Consider the following 20,296-nt stretch of genomic DNA (forward strand, 5'->3'; position numbering starts at 1 on the left):
CTTTGGCAGCTGCGCTGGTCCAATGGAAGTCGTTTTTCTTATGGAAATCAGTGATTGGTGATATAATCATGCTGAACCCCTTAATGAAACGACGGTAGAAAGTAGCAAGCCCATGAAAACTACGAACCTCACCGATGTTGGGCTCGGGCCACTGTACTATCGCTGTGACTTTCAGGATTAGCAGACAAGCCCTCTGAGGAGACAATGTAACCCAAGAAGTTGACATGAGTAGTGAAGAATGAACACTTCTTGAGGTTGGCAGGTACGTTCTCATTTCTTAGGGTTGTATAGACCTGTCTCAAATGGGCCAAATGTTGCTTCTTTGATTGACTGTAAATAAGGATATCATCGAAGTACACGACCAAAAATTTACCCATGAAAGGTCGCAGTGCTTGAGTCATCGCCCGCATAAAAGTATTGGGAGCATTTGAGAGGCTAAAAGGCATCACCAACCATTCGTGCAGGCCATCTTTTGTCTTGAACGCAGTTTTTCATTCATCCCTAAGGTGAATTCGGATTTGATGGTAGCCACTTTTCAAATCAATCTTCGAGAAGATCGTGGCGCCTGCCATCATATCCAACATGTCGAGTCGAGGAATGGAAAAACGGTACTTGACCATGATTTTGTTGATGGCCCGACTGTCAACGCACATTCTCCAAGATCCATCTTTCTTTGAGGTGAGGAGTGTAGGTACGGTATAAGGACTTAAGCTCTCGCGAATTAACCCTTTGCGTACGAGCTCACTGACTTGCTGTTGTAGCTCGGCATGCTCAGAAGGATTCGCTTAGTTGTGGGGTAGGTTAGGAAGAGTTGCTCTCGGAACCAAGTTGATGGCATGCTGGATGTCATGCAGAGGTGGCAAATGATCCGGAAGGTCTTCAGGGAAAACATCTTGAAACTCCTCAAGAAAAGAGAGGGCTTCAGCTGGTAGTTCACTCTGACTATCTAGGTGAACTTCTTTGGCAAGTAAAACGAGCACCAAAGATTCATTGGACACTTTTCCCTCAAATTCAGAGGGACTAAGGAGGTGATCCTTACCCTTTGACACTTCTCTTTTCTTGCTCTTTTCAGGTGCCTTGGGTCTCAAAGAATTGAGTTTGATCTTTTTGCCCTCGAACACAAAAGAACAAGAGTTGGATCAACCATAAATGATAACATCAAGGTCGAACAACCAATGTCTTCCTAAAATTAGATGTCCCACATCCATCGGGATTATGTCACACCAGATGGTGTCTTTGTAAGAAAGGATGTGAATGGGTACAAGACATCTTTCTTTGATGTGAATAGAAGATGTGTCAATCCAAGAGCCCTTATAAGGTTGGGGTTAGGGAACGGGAGTCAAACCCAAGCGGGAGACGATGCTAGAGAATATTGCATTAATGCAACTTTTGTTGTCAATGATGACCTTACAATTTTTTTCTCCGTACTTAATATAAGTGTGGAAGATCGAGGTTCTTCTCCAGTCATCAGTTTCTTTGGGTTGGGCGAGGGCACACCTGACTACACTTATGGTGGATTGGTCAGACTGTCGCTGAAGGTGCAATTGGTAGAGGTGTAGTGCGGATGCACCCTAGGTTATCAGGTCTTTCATCACACTCCTCATCAATGTCTTGAATGTCGTATAGATTTGGTTCATAGACTTGCTCCAAGTCATCTGCATCACCTCTTTGCTCATGATTACCAATAACAAGAGATTTGTTAGCACATTAGGAGGCAATGTGATCAAAACCTTGGCATTTGTAGCATTGAATTATGGAATTTGGTTTGGAAAGCTCACCAAAGATTCCTTTGCCTTTGGTATCTCGGCTTGGGGTAGGGGCGGTAGAAGGAGGTTTAGGAGAAAAGGACTTCACAGAAGGTCTAGACCCAGAAGAATGAAAATTGGCGAAAGTGCCCCGAATGTCAGAGCGCCTCACTAACATGGACTTGGAGACCTGCTCATAGTTTTGCACGAATGTATAAGCTTGGTCTAAAGTAGACACCTCTTGAAGGCCAAGTTCCTTTCTGAGCTCATCATTGAGACCTCTTCAGAATCGGCTCAGGACCATTTTCTTATCTTCAATCACATTACATCGCATCATTAATTCATCAAATTGGACGATGTAGTTAGTGGCTGATCTGTTACCTTGTTTCACGTTGTTCCATCGGTCGAGGAGATCATCTTGGTAACTGAGGGGCAGGTATTTTTCTTTGAGCTTTTCTTTCATCTCTATCCAGTCAGTTATGGCAGGTTGATGCCTCTTAGCCAGAAGCTGTTCGGTGCTTTGCTAGAAAAGTTTATCTCAACCAATGAGCTTCATTCTGGCAAACCAAATCTTCTTTTTTTCAGACAAATTATACCGCTTAAAGTAGTCCATCTCGTGCAACCAGTCTGAAAAGATCTTTGGGTCAAGGCAATCATCAAAGGTGGGGGCTTCAACCTGAATGCCTCTCATCACATCTTCATCATGGTCAGCTTCTCTGGGTTCTACATTGTGTTGATACCCCTATCGACATTAGGGAATGGAGCCGAACCTGTGTGACGAGGGTAGGCTTGAGGACGACCTTGGAAAGGATAGTGTCGAAGTTGCCCTGTTGAACAGATCCTTGATGTTCTAGGGCTTCATCCTTGACCTTTGGGCCTTCAAGTGGGAAACACTGCCCTCTTTAGATCCAATAATCCTCTGAAGGGATACCTCAACTAAGTTTAGTTGGGCATTGATGTGGGTAGACACTGTTGTCAAGTCTTGGATGGTCTTCAGCAAGGCTTCGATGTTGGGATCCATGGCAAGTTGAGATTCTAAATAGGAGACGACACGACCACTACGAAGGTGCATGTAATGGGTGTGCAAAATTGTGCATAACCTTACAATACTAAGACAGTGGTGGTTCTTAGGCAGACCTAATGCATGAAAATGATGCCTAGAGATCAATGTGTATGCTCAACATAAACTGAAAGCTAATCTCAAGCAAATGAACAAGCAGAGGATCATGTAGGAAATGCAAGCAACTGCAGTCAGATAGTGCCAGCATTCTGTGTTGCAGGGTATCGCGGGGCCTCGAAAGACTCCCAAAGATTAGGCAACCTAACGATTCATAGCAAAGATGGGCCCACTACAAGAGATTCTCAGTGCTGTGGCAGTAGCATGGTGAGAGAAGGATATCTCATATTATTTGGATGTATGTGTTGAATTTGTAGTAGGATAAGCCAACAATGCACCAAAGAGTTTATAGATGCTGAATTTTAAACATGCAGATAGTTTTACTAGGAAAGGAAGGAATTTGACTTGGGCTGGTGATGACAACCAGAAGCACGATTGCAACAATGGAAGACGGCGTCTGGTGGCAACGTTAGAGGGCGACGCGGAGCTTGGACGGTTGTGACGAGACGTCAGGAAGAAGGAACAAAGATGTGCGAGGATGAAGCCCTTCTCTAACAAGCCCCGCTCCTGCTCGAGAAAAGGCTTTAATGGAACCAGCCTTTGCAACAGCAAGCTGGTGAAGCGAGTACCTTAGGGACGCTGTCTCGCTCTACTACGCCTCGAAGAAGTCGAATGCGAGAAGCAGCGAAGCAGAGGCGTCTCTAGGGGAGGGAGAAACTCCTGCGACCCAGGCCCGCCAGTGCTGGAGGTGCCGGCCGGGAACCGTAGCCCCATTACTATTCATTATCTCCTTCATGGGTGGTTGTAGGCGGTTGCTCCTGATTCTGCGGCGATGTGTCGCGTGGAACGCGACGATGCTCGGGCGATGGAGCGCAGAGAGCAGCGGTGCTTCTCTCGGATCCGGATGAAATCGGCAATCGGGAACGCACGGGAGCGTGTGACAGTGTGGTACGGCGGGGCGGCGATGGGGCACTCGGGGACGGCGGTGCTCCTCTCCTAGGATCTGACGAAAGGCGGCGGCGACAGGGGTGTTTTCCCCTTCTTTTCCTCGGGAGCCACCACAAGAACTAGGGGAGCACGAGAGGCATCGCAGAGGCGTGCGCGGTGTTTCCTCCTCTCTCGCGCCTGGTCGCCGGCTGTCTTAGGGGGGAAGAAGACTTTCCCCTTTCCTTCTGGTGCGCCGCCGGAAGAAAGAAACAAACAGGGGAAGGGGGGTTTGGGTTTTCGGCTTGGAAAAGCAGAAGTCACTTCTCGGCCGGGAGAGAAGTTGCCTTGGAGAAGACACCCATTTTCCCTCAAGCCTGAGCCCGCACGTGATGAGCAATGCCCACAACAACCTAGAATTTTTTTTTTTAATGTTGTAGCAGGTCTCTGATACCTAGCTAATGCCGGACAATAATGAAGAGGAAAAATGAGAAAAAGAAAGAAGAGGAAGGCGAGGAAGGGAAAGAAGGGAACTAGGTTTCACACCTAGCTCTGGCTCATGGTTTCACACCAGGGCTTAAAGAAAGAGAACTATTTCTTCATTCATAGTATCCCCATACAAACGTATGGTCCAACATATATACAAGACCCAAAATACAAAAACCCCCCTACAAAGAAGCCAATCTCACAAAAGGCCCTCAAAGATAAAAAAAAATACATAAGTAAGCCCAAAGGCCATCAAAATGAAACAAAATCACTCTAACCACAATGAAACTGGCTGGACCATCCTCCTGCGGCGACTGTAGACCTTAGTGATGAGTGGTTTGGTACTGGTGCCCGCACCAGTTCTGCTAATCTTTTTTTAAAACATTCAATATAATGGTTGTACTTTCACATCTTAAAATGTTGTCTCTTCCAAGTTCCATATGCAACTATAGTTATGGTCGGTCACCGGCCTAAATTTAGATCAAGGATTGGTTGGGGAAACTAATAATTCATAAAATTTATCCTCAAAATCTGTTGTTCATGGAAATAAGTGGCATTTGATATATAGAGCAAACTAGAGTATCATGCAAAGTAAGGCCCTGTTTGGAATGGTTGCCAGTTTTCAGTTTTCAGTTTTTTTAAAACTCAAAAATTTAGGTAGAACAAGTGTTTGGTAACCAAATTCCCATTTTCAGTTTTTTTTGAAATTTGTTAACTAGAATCTGCAAATTTTAGAAACCAGAAAATGTGGTTTTGACTTTTTGAAAACTGAAAATTGCTCACAACCAACTCCATTGCCCACCATCGGCGACCACCACAATTGCTGGCTGAGAGGCCACAACTTGGTGCTGGCAGCCATTGCCACTGGCTGCCTCTGCCAGCCATCATCATCCACTGTTTGACACTTACCAACACCGTTGCTATAGATTGCTATTGGTCACCACTGCCAGTCATCACCGGCTACCAATCGCTATCCACGACCACCTACTGCTGCCACTATTCGCCACTGGATGCCAGCCATTGTCGGCCACCTGCTGTCACTTGCCACCACCACAACCCCTTGCCGTTGACTGTCATCACCATCGACCATCGTCAATCGGCACCCACTTGTGCCATCCATCATCACAATCTTGACTCTTGACCACCATTGCCATCAGGGTCTGACGAACTGGCCCGTACCGGCCGATTCGGATTGGTCCGGTCTGTAACTGGTATGCCGGAGCAGTGGAAACCGGTACGAGCCGGTTCTGTGCCGGAGACGAAGAAGATGAAGAGGAGAGAGCGTGGGGAAGAGAGGGAGGGAGGAGACTTGTGGCCGCCAACGGAGAGCCACGAAGGAGCGGCGGAGGCCGGGGGGGCGGGGACGTGGCTGCGACCTCCGCCGCGCCCCTGTGGGTTCCCCCGCCCCCCCTCGGCTTCTGCCGCCCCTCCGCGGCTCTCCGATGGTGGCCACTGGTCTCCTCCCACCCTCTCTTCTCCGCGCTCTCTCTCGTTCTCTTCTTCTCCGGCTCCGGCGGGGAAGAGCGGGAACTGTACCGGTCTGGTAGGCGACCGGTATGCTTACCGGACCCGGTACGATGAACCTTGATAGCCATTTTCGTTGCCAAATAAGTTTCAAGTTTTAGATATTTTAAAAAAAATGTGGTTTCAATTTTTAACAATTTGGAAATTGAAAATTGGCAACCATGTCATGCTACCAAACTTTACTACTCATGACCAATTAAATCAAACAAGGTTCACCTACATACAACCTTACTATGCAGAAAATAGCTTTAGGTCTCTCTTTTGAAGTGTTGAGTCCAATGCTTGTACAAAAAGTACTTCAAACTTTTTGGTAACCTAATCGAATAGGTTTCTATGCAAAAGTATAATAAGAAAGCTACACAGCTTAGTAGGTAGCCAAACATATTGAACAAGATGGAGTCAATTGTTATATCATATTAAAATGATAGAAGTAGTGTTGATGCGTCATGGCACTCAAATAGTTGCAAAATTAGATTTTCAAAGAGTTATCCAAATAAGTACATTTGCCAAGATGGTTCATGTTGAAAGAAGATAGCATTCCTTGTTTCCGTCTCTAAAATCGTAACCTCCATGTAACTTGTCAAAACTTACATTGTATTTTCCCACGTGCCCATTGAAATCTCCAATAAATATTTTTTCTCTACTAGGAATCTCTTGAATTAGTCTATTGATATCGTTCCAAAAGCGTTGCTTTGTAGTATCATCCAATCCTATTTGAGGAGCATAAGCACTAGCGATGTTAATAAATTCCTTTTCTAATTCTAATGTTATCAAGATTATTCGATCTCCTATTCTCTTAGTATCTACAAACTCATCTTTGAAACTTTTAGCTATAATAATTTCTACTCCATTTTTATTCTTAGCTTTCCTAGCAAAGTCTACCAAACTATTTTTGTACTGGGTGGTGACTGGTTCAGTACGACACATGTCCGTACCATGCCATTTTGAGCATACAAAAACAGGGAGAGGGAGGGGGACCGAGCAAGAGAGAGGGGGGAGAGGGAGAGCGAGGGAGCACGGGAGGACGTGGGAGGAGGGGGAGACTTACTGGTGATGACATTGCAGCGTTGAAGAGGGGAGAGTGAGAAGCGTTCGGTTGAGAGAGAGGGAGGGGGAGAGATAGAGAGATGGGGTTGTTTTGAATTAAGAAAAGATAAAGAGATCTCCCTTATTCTTGTTGGTCAGGAGCACGAACTCCATGCACGATAGCAAATCCCCTCAAATTGTTCAGGATTTGACGAGATGGCTCTGGTCGGGGGAGGGAGAGGAAGAGAGGGGGTAGGCTTAACAGTAATGGCCGATGTCGAAGAGGGGGGAGAGCAGCATCCGATGGTGAAGCAACTAGAGAGCCCTTGAAGGTTCTTGAACAATTGAACTGAATGGGGGGGATTTAATAACCGAACTGACTCGACCTACTGAACCATTCTAATTTGGCATCGGTTTGTTTTGGTATGGGCTGAATCATCTAGTTTGGATCGGTTCAGTGATCACTGTTTCTTAGTATATCAAAGTTTATAACCTGTCTTACAAACTTCCTATGCCTTTTCTGAGTTTTTTCTTGTCCACTTAGCCTCTTGGAGGCAATCTATGTTAATTCTCCTTCTAGTCATAGTATTTATTAATTCCTTCAATTTCCCTATCAATGACCCTATATTCCAAGCTGCTAAATGCATCCTACTTTATTAGATTAACTTCTTTACCCACACCCGTCCATTAAAGTGTGAGAACTCTTGCCTACTTCCCATCATATCCGGGCATTGTTGTTGTGCGTCGCTCTTGGGGAATGCCTTAGATAATCCTCGCCAAGGTCCGCCGATCCGGTATTAGGTGCTGTACCGATCGATGCCCGATTCGGTTCCATACTGGTTCGGACCGAATCGAACCGACCTTATCGGTAGGGCATGCCGGTTCACGGATTGACACACCCTAATTTTTTTTTGTTCTCTTTTCGAATCTTTTCTATAAATTTAAGTCTAATGTGATGTTTTTTTTTGATTTTTTTGATATTTTTATGATTCCAATTTGTCCGAGATGATGCATCTTATTGCTTTAAAATGATACAAATTATAAAATAAATATAAAATATTCTCAAATCAAAATACAATCAATTATATACTTTTAAAGTCCAACAAACATACATAATATCTAAAATTGGGTCGAGTGGCAATGCCTCCCGAAGATATTCGGATCATTAGCATAATCGGGAGGCACATCAACCCACCTATCTAACCAAGCGACATTGTAGTCTTGTACGTTCATTCAATAAGGAACGTGCGCCGGGTTATAAGCACTTGTGGATCTTTTGCTGAAGCTCTGGCTCTAAGAGGTATCCTCTGGCCGATAATCTGATAATGGAGGGGCCCATCCGAATATGCCGGCAGCAAAATTCGACCCGTGAGATGCTCCGGGCTGCGGAGGGTAGTAGCCACCGAAAGTTGTCTTAGATGCACTAATCCATATTCGTATCCGTATAGGTCATAGGCTGTCTATGGCTGCGGATAATCGGATTCAGTATACGACTTAAAATCTGATACGTTTATAGGTTCTATCCTACGTGTGAGGTCGTTTGCAGCTGCATCGTGTCCTGCTGAATGACCTCGAGGAGCCCATTTTCTATATACAATCGTATCTTCGCGGGCTCTATCAGATTGTCTACTGTGGTTCCTATCCTGTGTAGCATGTGTAAATTGAAACTTACCGGTATATCGAAAACCATCCTGCGGCTGTCTCATGAGCAGTGGTCACCTGTCCTCCACTTCCTCCATGGCCAGCTGATCCATGACCACCAGAATTGTCATCGCTGCTGCTCTAGGACTCCTCGACACTCTTCATTGGGGCTGCAGATGTCTTATTTTTTTAGTTTGCTGGGCAGTTGCCTTCTTATGCTTCATGCCCCTCTCTGTGTGACTGTCGCTCTCCTGACTGAGATGATCGGGTAGTGTAGTGGCCTCGTCCGAGCATATCTCGTTCATATCTCTGATCGGATGTTTTGGACAAGGAGTCATGTGGTGACTGGCTCCTCTGCGGTTGTGGTGACTTGATCAGTTTTAGGAATGTGTGGAATATTGCGCTCAGCCCATTGCCCTCCATCGACCATAGTCTTGCTAGCTGGCTAGTCGTGGAGGCGATTCTGGCTCATCAAGCTACGGCTCCTGCTGTTGGCCCATAAGCCATTCGATCATAGGATCATCGTCATCATCAACGAAAGCACTATGGATTGGATCTGCATACTCGAGCTCCACTTCTTTTTGAATGAACTTTAGCCTCAACCTTAGATTATAGTGGACGTATATAAGGTCGTTGAGAACTTGAGATGCTTCCTTGTCAACGGTTCCTCTGCTTGTTGTGGATGAGGGTGATGGTGGACCAGTTGCGCTCACAGTCACTCGAGGAGACTGTCTGGAAGAGGATCCAGATAGCTATTCGCTTAAGATTTTTCGTGGACAACTTAAAATAAATCCACCATTCAGCTGTAAAAATATTTAAGATAAATAAATATAAGATAGTACCATATTAGTAACCATCTAACATTAGGTGAATGCCCTCCTGATATGTAACATATTCGTATTCATACTTGTCTTACTCACGGCAGCCGTTCACTGTCCAAAGCTATTGCTGCTCTTTTTAAATAATTTGGTCTATGAAAAAAATCTTGTTGTACTATGTTAATAATAGAAGATTCCGATTAACTTACATATGCCACTTAAGTTACCTGTTTTAGATATAGGGCCGCAACTTCTGGGTCAGACTTCATCTTGTAAATAACATACGCAGAATTGCTAGAAGTTCGTTATCAATACCAATTCCAGCTACGTTGTACTGGAACCGGAGGTTCAGGTAGTATGCTGTACATAGAGGAGACCATCTTACTTAAAATTATACAAGTACAGGAGCAGTGTAATTTTCAATGTTTTTGCTTACTTGCTAGATGCAAGTCTCTATCTATTTGGTAATCCCATTGCCGCTCAATGATGTCGATGTACTTTTGGGCATGGGCTGGATCTGCTTTCATTATCTGAGCCTTTGCCCTCTCCATCATGTGATACAAGAAGCCCATTTGGGAGTACCTCTCGCTATCTATGGCCTAAAGCACTTCTTATAATAGTTTGATAGCCTTTGCTATCGCAGTGGCCCGCTGCCAGAATGTCTGCCTCGTTGCCAAGTTTTCAACCCTACTCTCTTCAGTGCCGTGCTGGGCATATCTATTTTCTTACCACTTGGAACTGACAAACATCTGACGTAGGGCTGCTTTCTTCTCAAGAAGGCTATCAAGTGCAACGTAGTTGGTAGGAAACTGTGACTCCTGGTCTCAAAATCTCTCCCCCTGCATACCTCATTAGTGAAAGAATCCAGGTATGGTTATAAATATACAAGATGATGGTTTGGGCTATCTTCACTGTATGCTGCACCTTACGGATCTTCGCAATGTCCAACATCATGAGGTCGATACAATGTGCAGCACATGAGGTCCAAAAAATGTGTGGCTATCGCTCCATCAAGATCTTCCGGCGGCCTTATATTATGACCCATTATCAGTGACGACCTGCATTGCATTCTCTTCTCCTATCCGATCAATCACCTCCTCCATAAGTTTGAGGATGTACGTGGAGTCGTGCATCTGATCAGAAGCATCAAACGACTTATGGAAGAAAGTCTTCGTATCACAGTATATTAGAAAGTTAGTGATGCTCCGCCTGGTAGGACCGGTCTAACCATCACACATCACAGTCAATCCATATATAGGCTATGCAATCCATTTCTCTAGCTCCTCCTTATTGCTGTCAAGATGCTCACGTAGATGTTCTTCAGGCTTGGAGAATCTATACTGAGACCGACAGCCTGTATGGCGGAAATAGCAGATCTGTAATATATATTGTCTGCCACATTCACTGAGATGTGGCAAAGTTGAGCCAGGATCCAATAGCTCGCAACATATTCTTCTCATCCTTCAACAATGAGTCAACCCTCTACTGCTTTGAATTTTTGCTGGGAGGGCATGTGGATTTAAATCATGGATTGCTGCTCCTAATAGAATCTCTCTGGATGACCTTTTTTTTGCTACTAAAAGCCTCCAATATAGATGCAATCCGGCCACCGCCTCTATTAACGGCTTCTTTGACTTAGGTCCTTCTGAACTCTGGATCTGCCTTGCTGCTCGCAGAATCGGAGCCCGACTCGTAGTGTGAGGGTCCAAATCGAGCCCTATGCCTGGCCACCTCCTCTTGCTGCCATTGAACATCTCTTCTGACTTTCTGGAGTGATAGGAAGGTGGCTCTGCCGTTCGGCGTTCACCTCCGCCTTTTTTTTAGTAGCCCTCTCCTTCGCTGCTTTGAAATCAGCGAAGTGCTTCTTTATTAGCTGCCGAACCTCTTGAGGGCATTTGTAGCATATAGGTACGTCGGGATAACCACCAGCTAAGTACTGCTTCAACCTGGTTATCCTTTCTTTTCTGAACTCTGTCTTGCACCACTTGGACTGCTATTGGTGTCGGTCCGAGAGCATTTGCCCATGCTCTCAGCCAATATCACGCTCTGGATTCTTTTTCTTTGATGACTCCACTCCTACACCCGGTCGATCAAGTACGTCAGTTTATCAATTATTTAAAATTAGCAAAATATTAATACAAGGACGATAATTATTTTTTACCTCAAAAAATATATCTGATTTATCTAATACATAATCCTAATTTTTCTTATTTTTTATTAATTTATATATTTTTAATAATTTTTAGTTTAAAAAATATTTATATATCATAAATTCAGAAAAATATGATTTCTACCTCAAAAAATACTTTTGAATTATGTAATTCGTACTACTATTTTTTTGTAATTTTTGGTATTATTATATATTTTAAATTATTTTTTATATTTATAATTAATTTTTAAATATTTCAAAAAATTAATTTCAGGTCAGAGCCATGTAGAACCCAATAATGGATGCTACATAAAAGATTTTTTATTTTTTATTTTTTTTCAAATTTAGGCCTAAGCTACTGTGCATATGATTGCATTAAAACTGGAATGAGTGGACACATAATTTTTATATAGAGTAGCTTGCATTGCCCTAAATACGTTTATGATTTTATAATTTTTATTTTATTTTTTATAAAAAATATCCTTTTTTAATTCAAAAATTTATTTTTAATTTTTTAAAATATATATAATTCGAAAAATAAAAATTTTTATATCAGCATATACATCATCCATAGATCTATAAAATATAAAAAAATATACCCAAATCAAAAAATTTGGCATGATCTTTTCTTATTTTGCAATTTTTGAGCTATTTTTGTAAGGTCCCCACAAAAAAAAAGGAATGAAGAAGATAGGAAAAGGGAAGCACACCTTATTTAGCCTTGCCTCTTTCTTTTAATAGTGTGAATCAATATTGTATGTGGATTTTTTGGAAAGAGAAAGGCTTGGACTGACCATTGGGAAGGCCTTCTTGGCCTTCCCCTTCAGTGGCATTTGGCTTTTAAAGCCGACGCCATGCCAGAGCACCCGCTTATTGCCACAGCGGGCTACATACCCTTGACTCTGTGCGCATCGAGTCCGAGTTGAATCGGATGGAACCGGCCGGTTCCGGCCAAAAATTTACCGGTTCCAGTTGGTATCATTGAGGTTCTGGGATCGGGTCGGTTCGGTTCTGCCTGAACTGGGCGGTACAGCCTGGTTCGGCAAATCTAGATCCTCGCTCAACTTTCATTGCACATGGGTCCAATGTAGCACATCGGTAGGAGGGAACACCTAACAGATTTCTTATATGAGTTCATGTTCTTAGGACGTGACTATAATTTTATGCTGGCCGTCAACCTACTGTAACCTTTATCTAGCTTGGATCTGTTGTGCACAAAACATAGTTGTAGTTAAATTTGAATCCTAGAAATTATCTATGTAAATTACCTTCAAAAGAATTTCTTTTGGATTTTTTTTTTTAATTTATGAGCTTATGAGGTCTTTTGCTTCTTTATTGATATTGCTACGAGAACAAAGTGATGGCTTCTTGATAGACTTGATGTTTGATAAGTTTTTCTTTCTCTTGTTATTAAAATCTGAAACAACTTTGACCTAATAGTTGGATTAAGGTACTATTGTGCTAGTGCTATCCCAGCCTGTCATTGACACTTCGGCTGTATATTTCATGCCATGCCATTCTTGTACTTGGCATGCCTGGGCATGTAGGACATGCTCTAACACATAGAGCCGTGTTGCATGTTGGTAAGGCACTGCATGGTATATGCTGCTCCATGCTGATTGTGCCGAAGCAAATTTGCATAGAAATTTTATTCATATAATTGACCATGTTAGTCATGTAGTAGACTAGTGCTTGCACATTATTCTATTTTGATGCTTGTAAAAGAGGGTGTTATAAAAAATCTGACTACATATCAAAATTCCATTCCATATGTTACAAATATAAAAGATCTGCATAATAACTAGGGGTTTAATCAAGCTGAGCTTGATCAAGCTTGGATACAGTTGAGCTCGGTTTGAGATTAATTTCGAGCTTGAACTTTGAGATCAAACTTGATTAATTTCTCATAATTCTTGTTCAGTTCTTAAGTTACCAGAATTGGGAGTGGTGTAGGTGCAGGTGTAGGGAAGTGATATTATTGTAGAAAAACTTTTACTAAGGAAGCATTTCGGAAGTGGCTGCAGGTTTGAGATTCGAAGAAGATTCCATACAAGGTCAATGACCTTTAGTAGAAGATTCCGGTTACTATGCTAAATTTGATCTTAATTTCGACCAAGCTCAAAATGAGCCTAACTAGGCTAAAATCAATTGGAGCTTGAAACAAGCTTCGCTTACAATTGACATAGAGCTTGATTAAGGATTGATGGCATGCTTGTTTCAGGTCTGAAATAATGATCAATTGATTCAAACTTTCAAAGAATAAAAACAATGAACTAATTAAAGCTGTAATGCGACATTTCCTTTTCTTTGAATATATCGTAATATATACAATAGAAATGTGTTCGAGGCTTCGAGCCTTATCAAGCTGATCCTGATTGAGCTGGTGAGATTTTGTTAATTTTGAGCCCACTTTGCTGGTTCAAGCTTGATTTATTTAGCTTTGAATGAGGTTGATTTGTGCATTCCTCGGGCTGAGCTTGGTCCAACTTGAGCTGCTTACTTCGTTTGACAGCTCTAATAATTACCAAAGTAAAAGGAAAATTGCAGAAAGAATCACTTGCAAAAATATCCAAATGTATGTGACCGCATAAATGTCTGTGGTTGTACAAATGCTCTTTGCATATGCAAATATTAATTTGATCTAGTGTTTGGAACGCTAATGTTTGATTCAAAGATGACATGGAAATACACACTATTTCTTATCAAATGATCTATTCAGCCATTTAATGTGATTAAGATCAAATAAAAGCATCTTGTTCATATTTGAAGCTTTCCTCAAGTGCATGAAGAGCGAGTTGGAGATTTGAATGGACACCTATAACCATACACTGTGTAAAGTGATGTAGGACAATGTAGGAGTTTATGAGGATGTATGAGGCTTTAGAATATTTGGTTATTTTTACCTGGAATTTTTTGTATAGACCTGAATCATCAATAAAAGGGAACAAGCAAAATGATTTTCCTAAAGAAAATAGGTAATGACTAGAATATAACATATGGTTTATGATTTTGAGGTTCAAATTAGTTATTGAAGGCTTCATGTCACTGATAATCAAGAATTAATGCTTACCGAAATTCTGGGAAAAATTCGAAATTCAACTGATTGGGAACTTTTTGTCAAAAAAAAAAGGATTATGCACTATGATGAAGGTTGCCTATGTGAGGAGAGAAAATATATGAGATCCTATGAGAGATGCATGGTATTAAGCCTGATCGACCGTGGTTGAGAAAAAGAAACCTATGTTCTAGAGCAGAAAGAAAAAAGAAACTCGTGATTGGTTGGGAAAAAAGGTTTAAAGAAGAAAACAATTATCTTTATGAAATAAAGGGCGAATATAGGTTTCTAGAAATTGCAAACTTTGGCTTTGCATTAAATTGCATTTGAAAAGGCATCAAATAGATGAATTGAAGTGCTGGTCAACTTGCATGATACGGCTTGGTATACATGGTGCTAGTGCCCTACTATAACACAGCATCAACCTAGTATCAGCTGCTTGCAGTGCATGCTATGTGCCAGTCACTAGCATGGTATGGCATGAGGTGGTATCCGCCATGCTAATTTTAGGTTGGCACTCCATTGGCACATGATACCTCTATCCATGGTAAAATCTGCTTGAAAACATAATGCCAATGATTTCAAGCCAGTTCTAGTCCAACCTAGAGGGTTTCCAATCAGCAATCCTACTTGAGGTAGGGCATTAAAATTAATACTAAAGTAGCCCAAAGAAATAACCTGAAAATTACAATGAAAATAAACTAGAATGCCTAAGCTACTCACATTAGCATTCAAAACTGAAATTTTAGCAGAACTCGTTAGGGCCAGGGAGAGCCCTTGTAGTAAAAGAAAGAAGCCTTGACGAGTAGTTAGCTAGTTATACTTGAAATAAATAATATATTTTGTGACAATTCGGAGATAAGGGGTCTGGAATGCATATGGATAAAATCCTTTTTAGTGAAATTAAATATTAGAAATTAGATATTTGCTTTTATTTTTAGATTTATTAGAAATTTTTATTAAAAACCTTCTTTATCATATATTACATTTTAAAGGTTTATGTGTCATGTGAAAGTTAAGAGGGTCGTGCTGCTATATTTACTATCAATCATATTTCAATCTTAAAATGAGACCGATGTTTATCAGAGATTTATATTCCAAACTATATACTTTTTCAATTAAGATAATAAATAAACATGAACATTAGGAGGTCTATTTTTTAGCCCTAGTTCGCTTGGGCTTTGCATGGCAAAATCCTCTGTTTTGGTTATATGATTTAATGCTGGTGAAGTCGCCCTGTGTAACTTGGACATGCGCATTGTAAACAACAGTCAGATGTCAACATTGGTCTTGTAGGTTTTACCAAGAAGATATATGATTAAGGATTGAATTTAAGTATGGACTACCATTTTAGCCTCTAATGACACATCAGAATCATTAGAATGACCTCCATTCTTTAATTTATGCTTCAAATAAAGGCCTTAAATATTATACTCTTTTGAAAAAAAGATTTTTTTTCATAGTACTGCATAAATAAAAGAAAAACAGAGAATGAATTTAAAAGTTGAACAGTTATCGCTATACATAGTATGTTGTCTATTCTTCATATTCAGAAATAGGTAGTTAGGCACAAGAAGCTATAATATTATTGATAGTATCAGTTGTCTTTGACAAATTTCTATTAAATGATATTGATATAGATTATAAAATCGTATGCATTTATCTACATTACCCCATTATTCGATGCATTTATCTATTCTGAATTTTGGATTTACTTTTCTTTCGTAGATTCATCTTTTCTTTTTTCTTCTGGCTTTTGTCCCTTCCATTTATGTCATGGTAGTATGAAGATACAGAAGTTACTACTTCCTGATATTTCCTAATGGCCTTTCATGAACCATACATCACTGAACCAACTTCAACTGGGTTGAGCCAGCCTGTGCGAGTGGTTCACCCTGGTTTCACTGGTTCTTCCTGCTAGCCAGGTATATGCTGCTTCACAGAATCACAGGGCAGAAATGACATGATACAACCATGTAGGTGCACATGGTACCAAAAGTGAAGAAGTACCTGGTTCATATGTACTTTGATGCCCAAAATGATGCTACAGAAGATTCGTTAGCTTCTTCAAGATATAAAGAAATCCGATTTTTGAGTGATAATTCAGAATTGTTTACTGGGGTAGTCTCAAACTAGAATAAGGATTCATCCTCATATTGAGATAGGTACTGTACACGAATCTTGATATTGGAGTTAATCTTTTTGAACCAGTTGGTTGTTACATGGTGTCCCACTTGATCATAAGTTTCTAGTTAGGATGTGCGCTGTTAGAAGTTACCAAAATCTTGTCTTTGAATCTGCATAAATAATTTCACCTGTTTGTTTTTCCTTTATGAAGTTTTCAGTTTGTTGTTTTGAAAACTTGTTTTCTTTTTCTCTAACCAGGAAGTTGCTGTTAAAAAGTTCTTGAACCAAGAAATTTCCAGTGATGCTCTTGAAGAATTCAGAAGTGAGGTATGTAACTCATATCTCCTATTCTATTCCTCTCTAGCAGAAAAAAGGTTGCCCAATTTATATTTTCACTTTATGCTAATTTGATTCTTGTCTTTCAATCTTTGGATGAGGCATCTAGATTACCTGCTTTTGGCTTTGTTATGATCCTAGTTTTGTACTATGCTTACCCCAAGTGTTGATGAAAAGGCTAGTATTATCATTTACATTTTTGGTATCCAGGAAGATGATACTTTGGTTGTGAGTTGCAACTAAATACCAGCAGTATGACACAGGCGCCTTATCAGAAAGAGAACTAGACAAAGTTTCTGAAATCAAGTCTTTTCAGGGAAAGCTGATTTACTATGACTTGATAACTTGTTTGCATATTAGTTAAAGAAAGTTGTTAACAAAAAAGTTATTAAAATAAATTTCTCTCTTTTTTTGCATTTCCAGTTTTCCTGAACCTGAACATAAATTTTGGAACTTTGTAACTTGTGTCAGTCATATCTTCTGCTGTAAAATCACCATAGATGTCCAAACTTTATTCATTTAGGTATTCTTTATTGCTGCTGCATCATCTCTGAATGTCATGTTCCATATGGTATATATTACGTCCAAGTTATAGATTTGCTTTGGCAGCTACATCTTTATAAAAGCTAATACAAATTGCTTGGAAAATGCAGAAGTTTGCTAATTCAATGTCTGTGAATTGGTCATTTCTGATGCAGCTTTGCTTCATTGATCAAGTCATAGTTACCCTGCACATTCCACTCTAGGTTCTTGTGCAGGGGAAGAGTTATCGTAATCCTATGATATTAAATTGGCTAATTCACAATACTTGTCACTTTATCTGCTTGTATCGTGGGCTAATAAGAGAGGTTGCAGCCAAAAGTAATTTTAATCTTCTGTTGCAAGCCCCTGTATTGCCTAAAATTTGCCTTGGCTATGAAGTTAATTTCTAACAGGTTGAAACCAGATTGATAGCTGGTCATACAATCCGCCGAATCCTTCCATGGGGCCTTCTCAACCTCAAGTTGTTCTCTATAGTTAACCCCATATTTTATGGGAAAAGATTTTGAGAATTGTGACGAAAATGGCATCACCGATGATGATTTTCTGATTTGCCTTTTTCCATAGTAATAAATGTAATATTTTGAAAATGAGTTTGCTATTGTCTTTATCTTGTAATGTTTACTTTCTTAGTGTGTATGATTTACACGTTAATAAATTTTTAGAATAAGTAACTCCTTTTATTAATTATAGAATGTCTTCTGTAATTTGGCTGATTATTTGTTTGACCCTTTGTGTTACTTTAAGTTGAAAATTTATCATTTAACTAGTGCTTTTTCCCTTGTTTTTTGTTCTTAAGGTCCGGATAATGAAACGATTACGCCATCCAAATGTTGTTCTCTTTATGGGAGCTGTAACACGCGTGCCTAATCTTTCTATTGTTACGGAATTTCTTCCTAGGTATGCTTACTCTTTATTGCATATTGTCCATTAACTAAACAATTATTTCTCATGGATAATTTAATCCCTAGTTAGTTTGGATAATTGGAATCTTTTTTGTTTTAAGTTCCCCTTTCTGTCTAGGTCTTATCAGCTACATGAGTTTGAGTCATGGAGGTGTCTCATGTTTCTTGAATAATTGTTTTCTACTTAGCAAGGTTTCAAATGCTAACTATGTTTGTTAGCACATGCCATGATGGGCTAGTATTGACACCTAAGGAACCTGAATATGAAACAAATTATTTTCTGAAATATTTTTGATTGAAAAATATATTAAGTCCTTTTCTGATTATTTATTTATTTATTTATGGAGCATGTGACATGCATGTTGGCATGCCAATCGGCACCAACACTAAAACATCCTTGTTATTTATTATGTGGGCAACTGGGGATGCATAATACCTGGATTATTGATAGTCGTTAGGTATGCAGCTGGATTGAGTTTAAATTATTCAGAAAATTAATAGATTTGAAACATACTAAAAGTCAAAATTTAGAAATAAATCAGTAGAATTTTGAAAAAATAGGGTTTGAAAACTTGGCTTCAGTTTTGGCTGGGCTTGTGGGGTTTGAGCTTTGAAAATTTTGGTAGTTCCTGCACCGAATTTTGGAATCTTTGTTATAGAATAAAAAACTGAAAACTTGGAAAAGAAGAAAATAAAATAAGCAACGAAAATTTATTACATGACATTCAGATTATTTCTAATATGTAGGTTCCTTGCTCTGTAGTTTCAACAATTTGGAGCTGAAGTTCATATTTGCATATAAGTGAAATTCATAAATATACTAGGACTTTATATCATGAATGTATAATTTGCTTCTCAAGCTACAGCGATCTGAAAATTCACCATACTTAGTTTGGATACCAAATAGCTAACTACACCCTAAGTAGATGTAACCATATGTGTCCACCATGTAATCAGCTAATCAGTGAATAAAGTTATTCTCTCTTTGGTTGGTGCTCCCATGGTTAGTGGGTAGAGAGAGAGAGAGAGCTCTGGTGTTACCTAGATTAAGTACCTTTTACCCCGTTTGATCAAATAAAGTTATTCATTATGTTTAGCTGGTGTTTGGCCAATTAAGATAGTAACCTTTGCTTATCACCCTTTAATTAGCAAACAAACATTGCTTTAGCAACTTTAAGGTTGGAACTAAGCTTGGGTTAACCCTAAGATCATTAGGTTAGGCTAGATTTGGGTCAGGCTGCAAGCTTGGCCTGAGAGTTCGAGCTCGAGCTCGGGCTTGGGTTGAAGAGCCTAAATGCAAATTAGGCTTGTCTTGAAGCCTGACTTGGAGCCCAACATAGCACGATGTGACACTTAATAACGCTGGCTCCCCGCTCCATGCTCCCTCTCGAGCTTGGGTTGAAGAGACTAAATGCAAATTAGGCCTGTCTTGAAGCCTGACTTGGAGCCCAACATAGCACGATGTGACACTTAATAATCTCGGCTCCCTGCTTCATGCTCCCTGTAATCCTTCGCCTCTCTCTGTCCATGCATATTCTAGTTCCTTGTGCCTCCTCTCCACCCCTCCTCTCTCTCCCACCTTGCTTAGTTACCTTAGACCTCCACTCCCTCTCACCCATCCTCGTGCACCTACCCCTTCCTCTCCGCCTCTCTCTCTCACCATCTCCTCTCTCCATTCATCCCATACCTCTGCATCCATAGCTCCACCCTCTCTCCCTTCCTGAGCCTGGCTTGAAGGCCAAAAATTTCATCCTAGTTGGGCCCGAGCTCCATCGAAACTCAATCCGGCTCAGTTCCAGCCCTAAACAACTACAAATCTTTCTAGTGTACACTACTTAGTGCATTCAAATATTTTCTTCATCATTTTGTAGTAGAATAGACAGATATCTTAAATTGGGTGTTG

General features: G+C 40.5%; 1 protein-coding gene across 13 annotated transcripts in view; it reads left to right on the plus strand.

Annotated features, from left to right (window-relative positions):
• LOC103695944 (putative serine/threonine-protein kinase SIS8) overlaps positions 1-20,296 on the plus strand; it is a 109,697-nt gene that overhangs the window by 53,638 nt on the left and 35,763 nt on the right. For 8 of the 13 annotated variants that reach the window (XR_005507008.3, XM_039116087.3, XM_088721716.2 and 5 more), the window contains 2 exons: positions 16,871-16,939; positions 18,288-18,388. Coding sequence is in view for 7 of the 13 variants with exons in the window: in XM_039116087.3 (XP_038972015.3) it covers positions 16,871-16,939; positions 18,288-18,388 (170 nt within the window). In the remaining 6 variants the exon portion in view is untranslated. Of the gene's footprint in view, positions 1-16,361; positions 16,651-16,870; positions 16,940-17,158; positions 18,389-20,296 lie in introns of all 13 variants that reach the window. The other 5 variants (XR_015987013.2, XR_015987014.2, XR_015987015.2 and 2 more) reach the window with 2 other exon arrangements.

This window comes from Phoenix dactylifera, chromosome 5 (assembly GCF_051530095.1).
Source record: "Phoenix dactylifera cultivar Ajwa chromosome 5, Ajwa_hap1_PhDact_Kaust_v1.1, whole genome shotgun sequence".
In the NCBI taxonomy this organism is placed as follows: domain Eukaryota; kingdom Viridiplantae; phylum Streptophyta; class Magnoliopsida; order Arecales; family Arecaceae; genus Phoenix; species Phoenix dactylifera.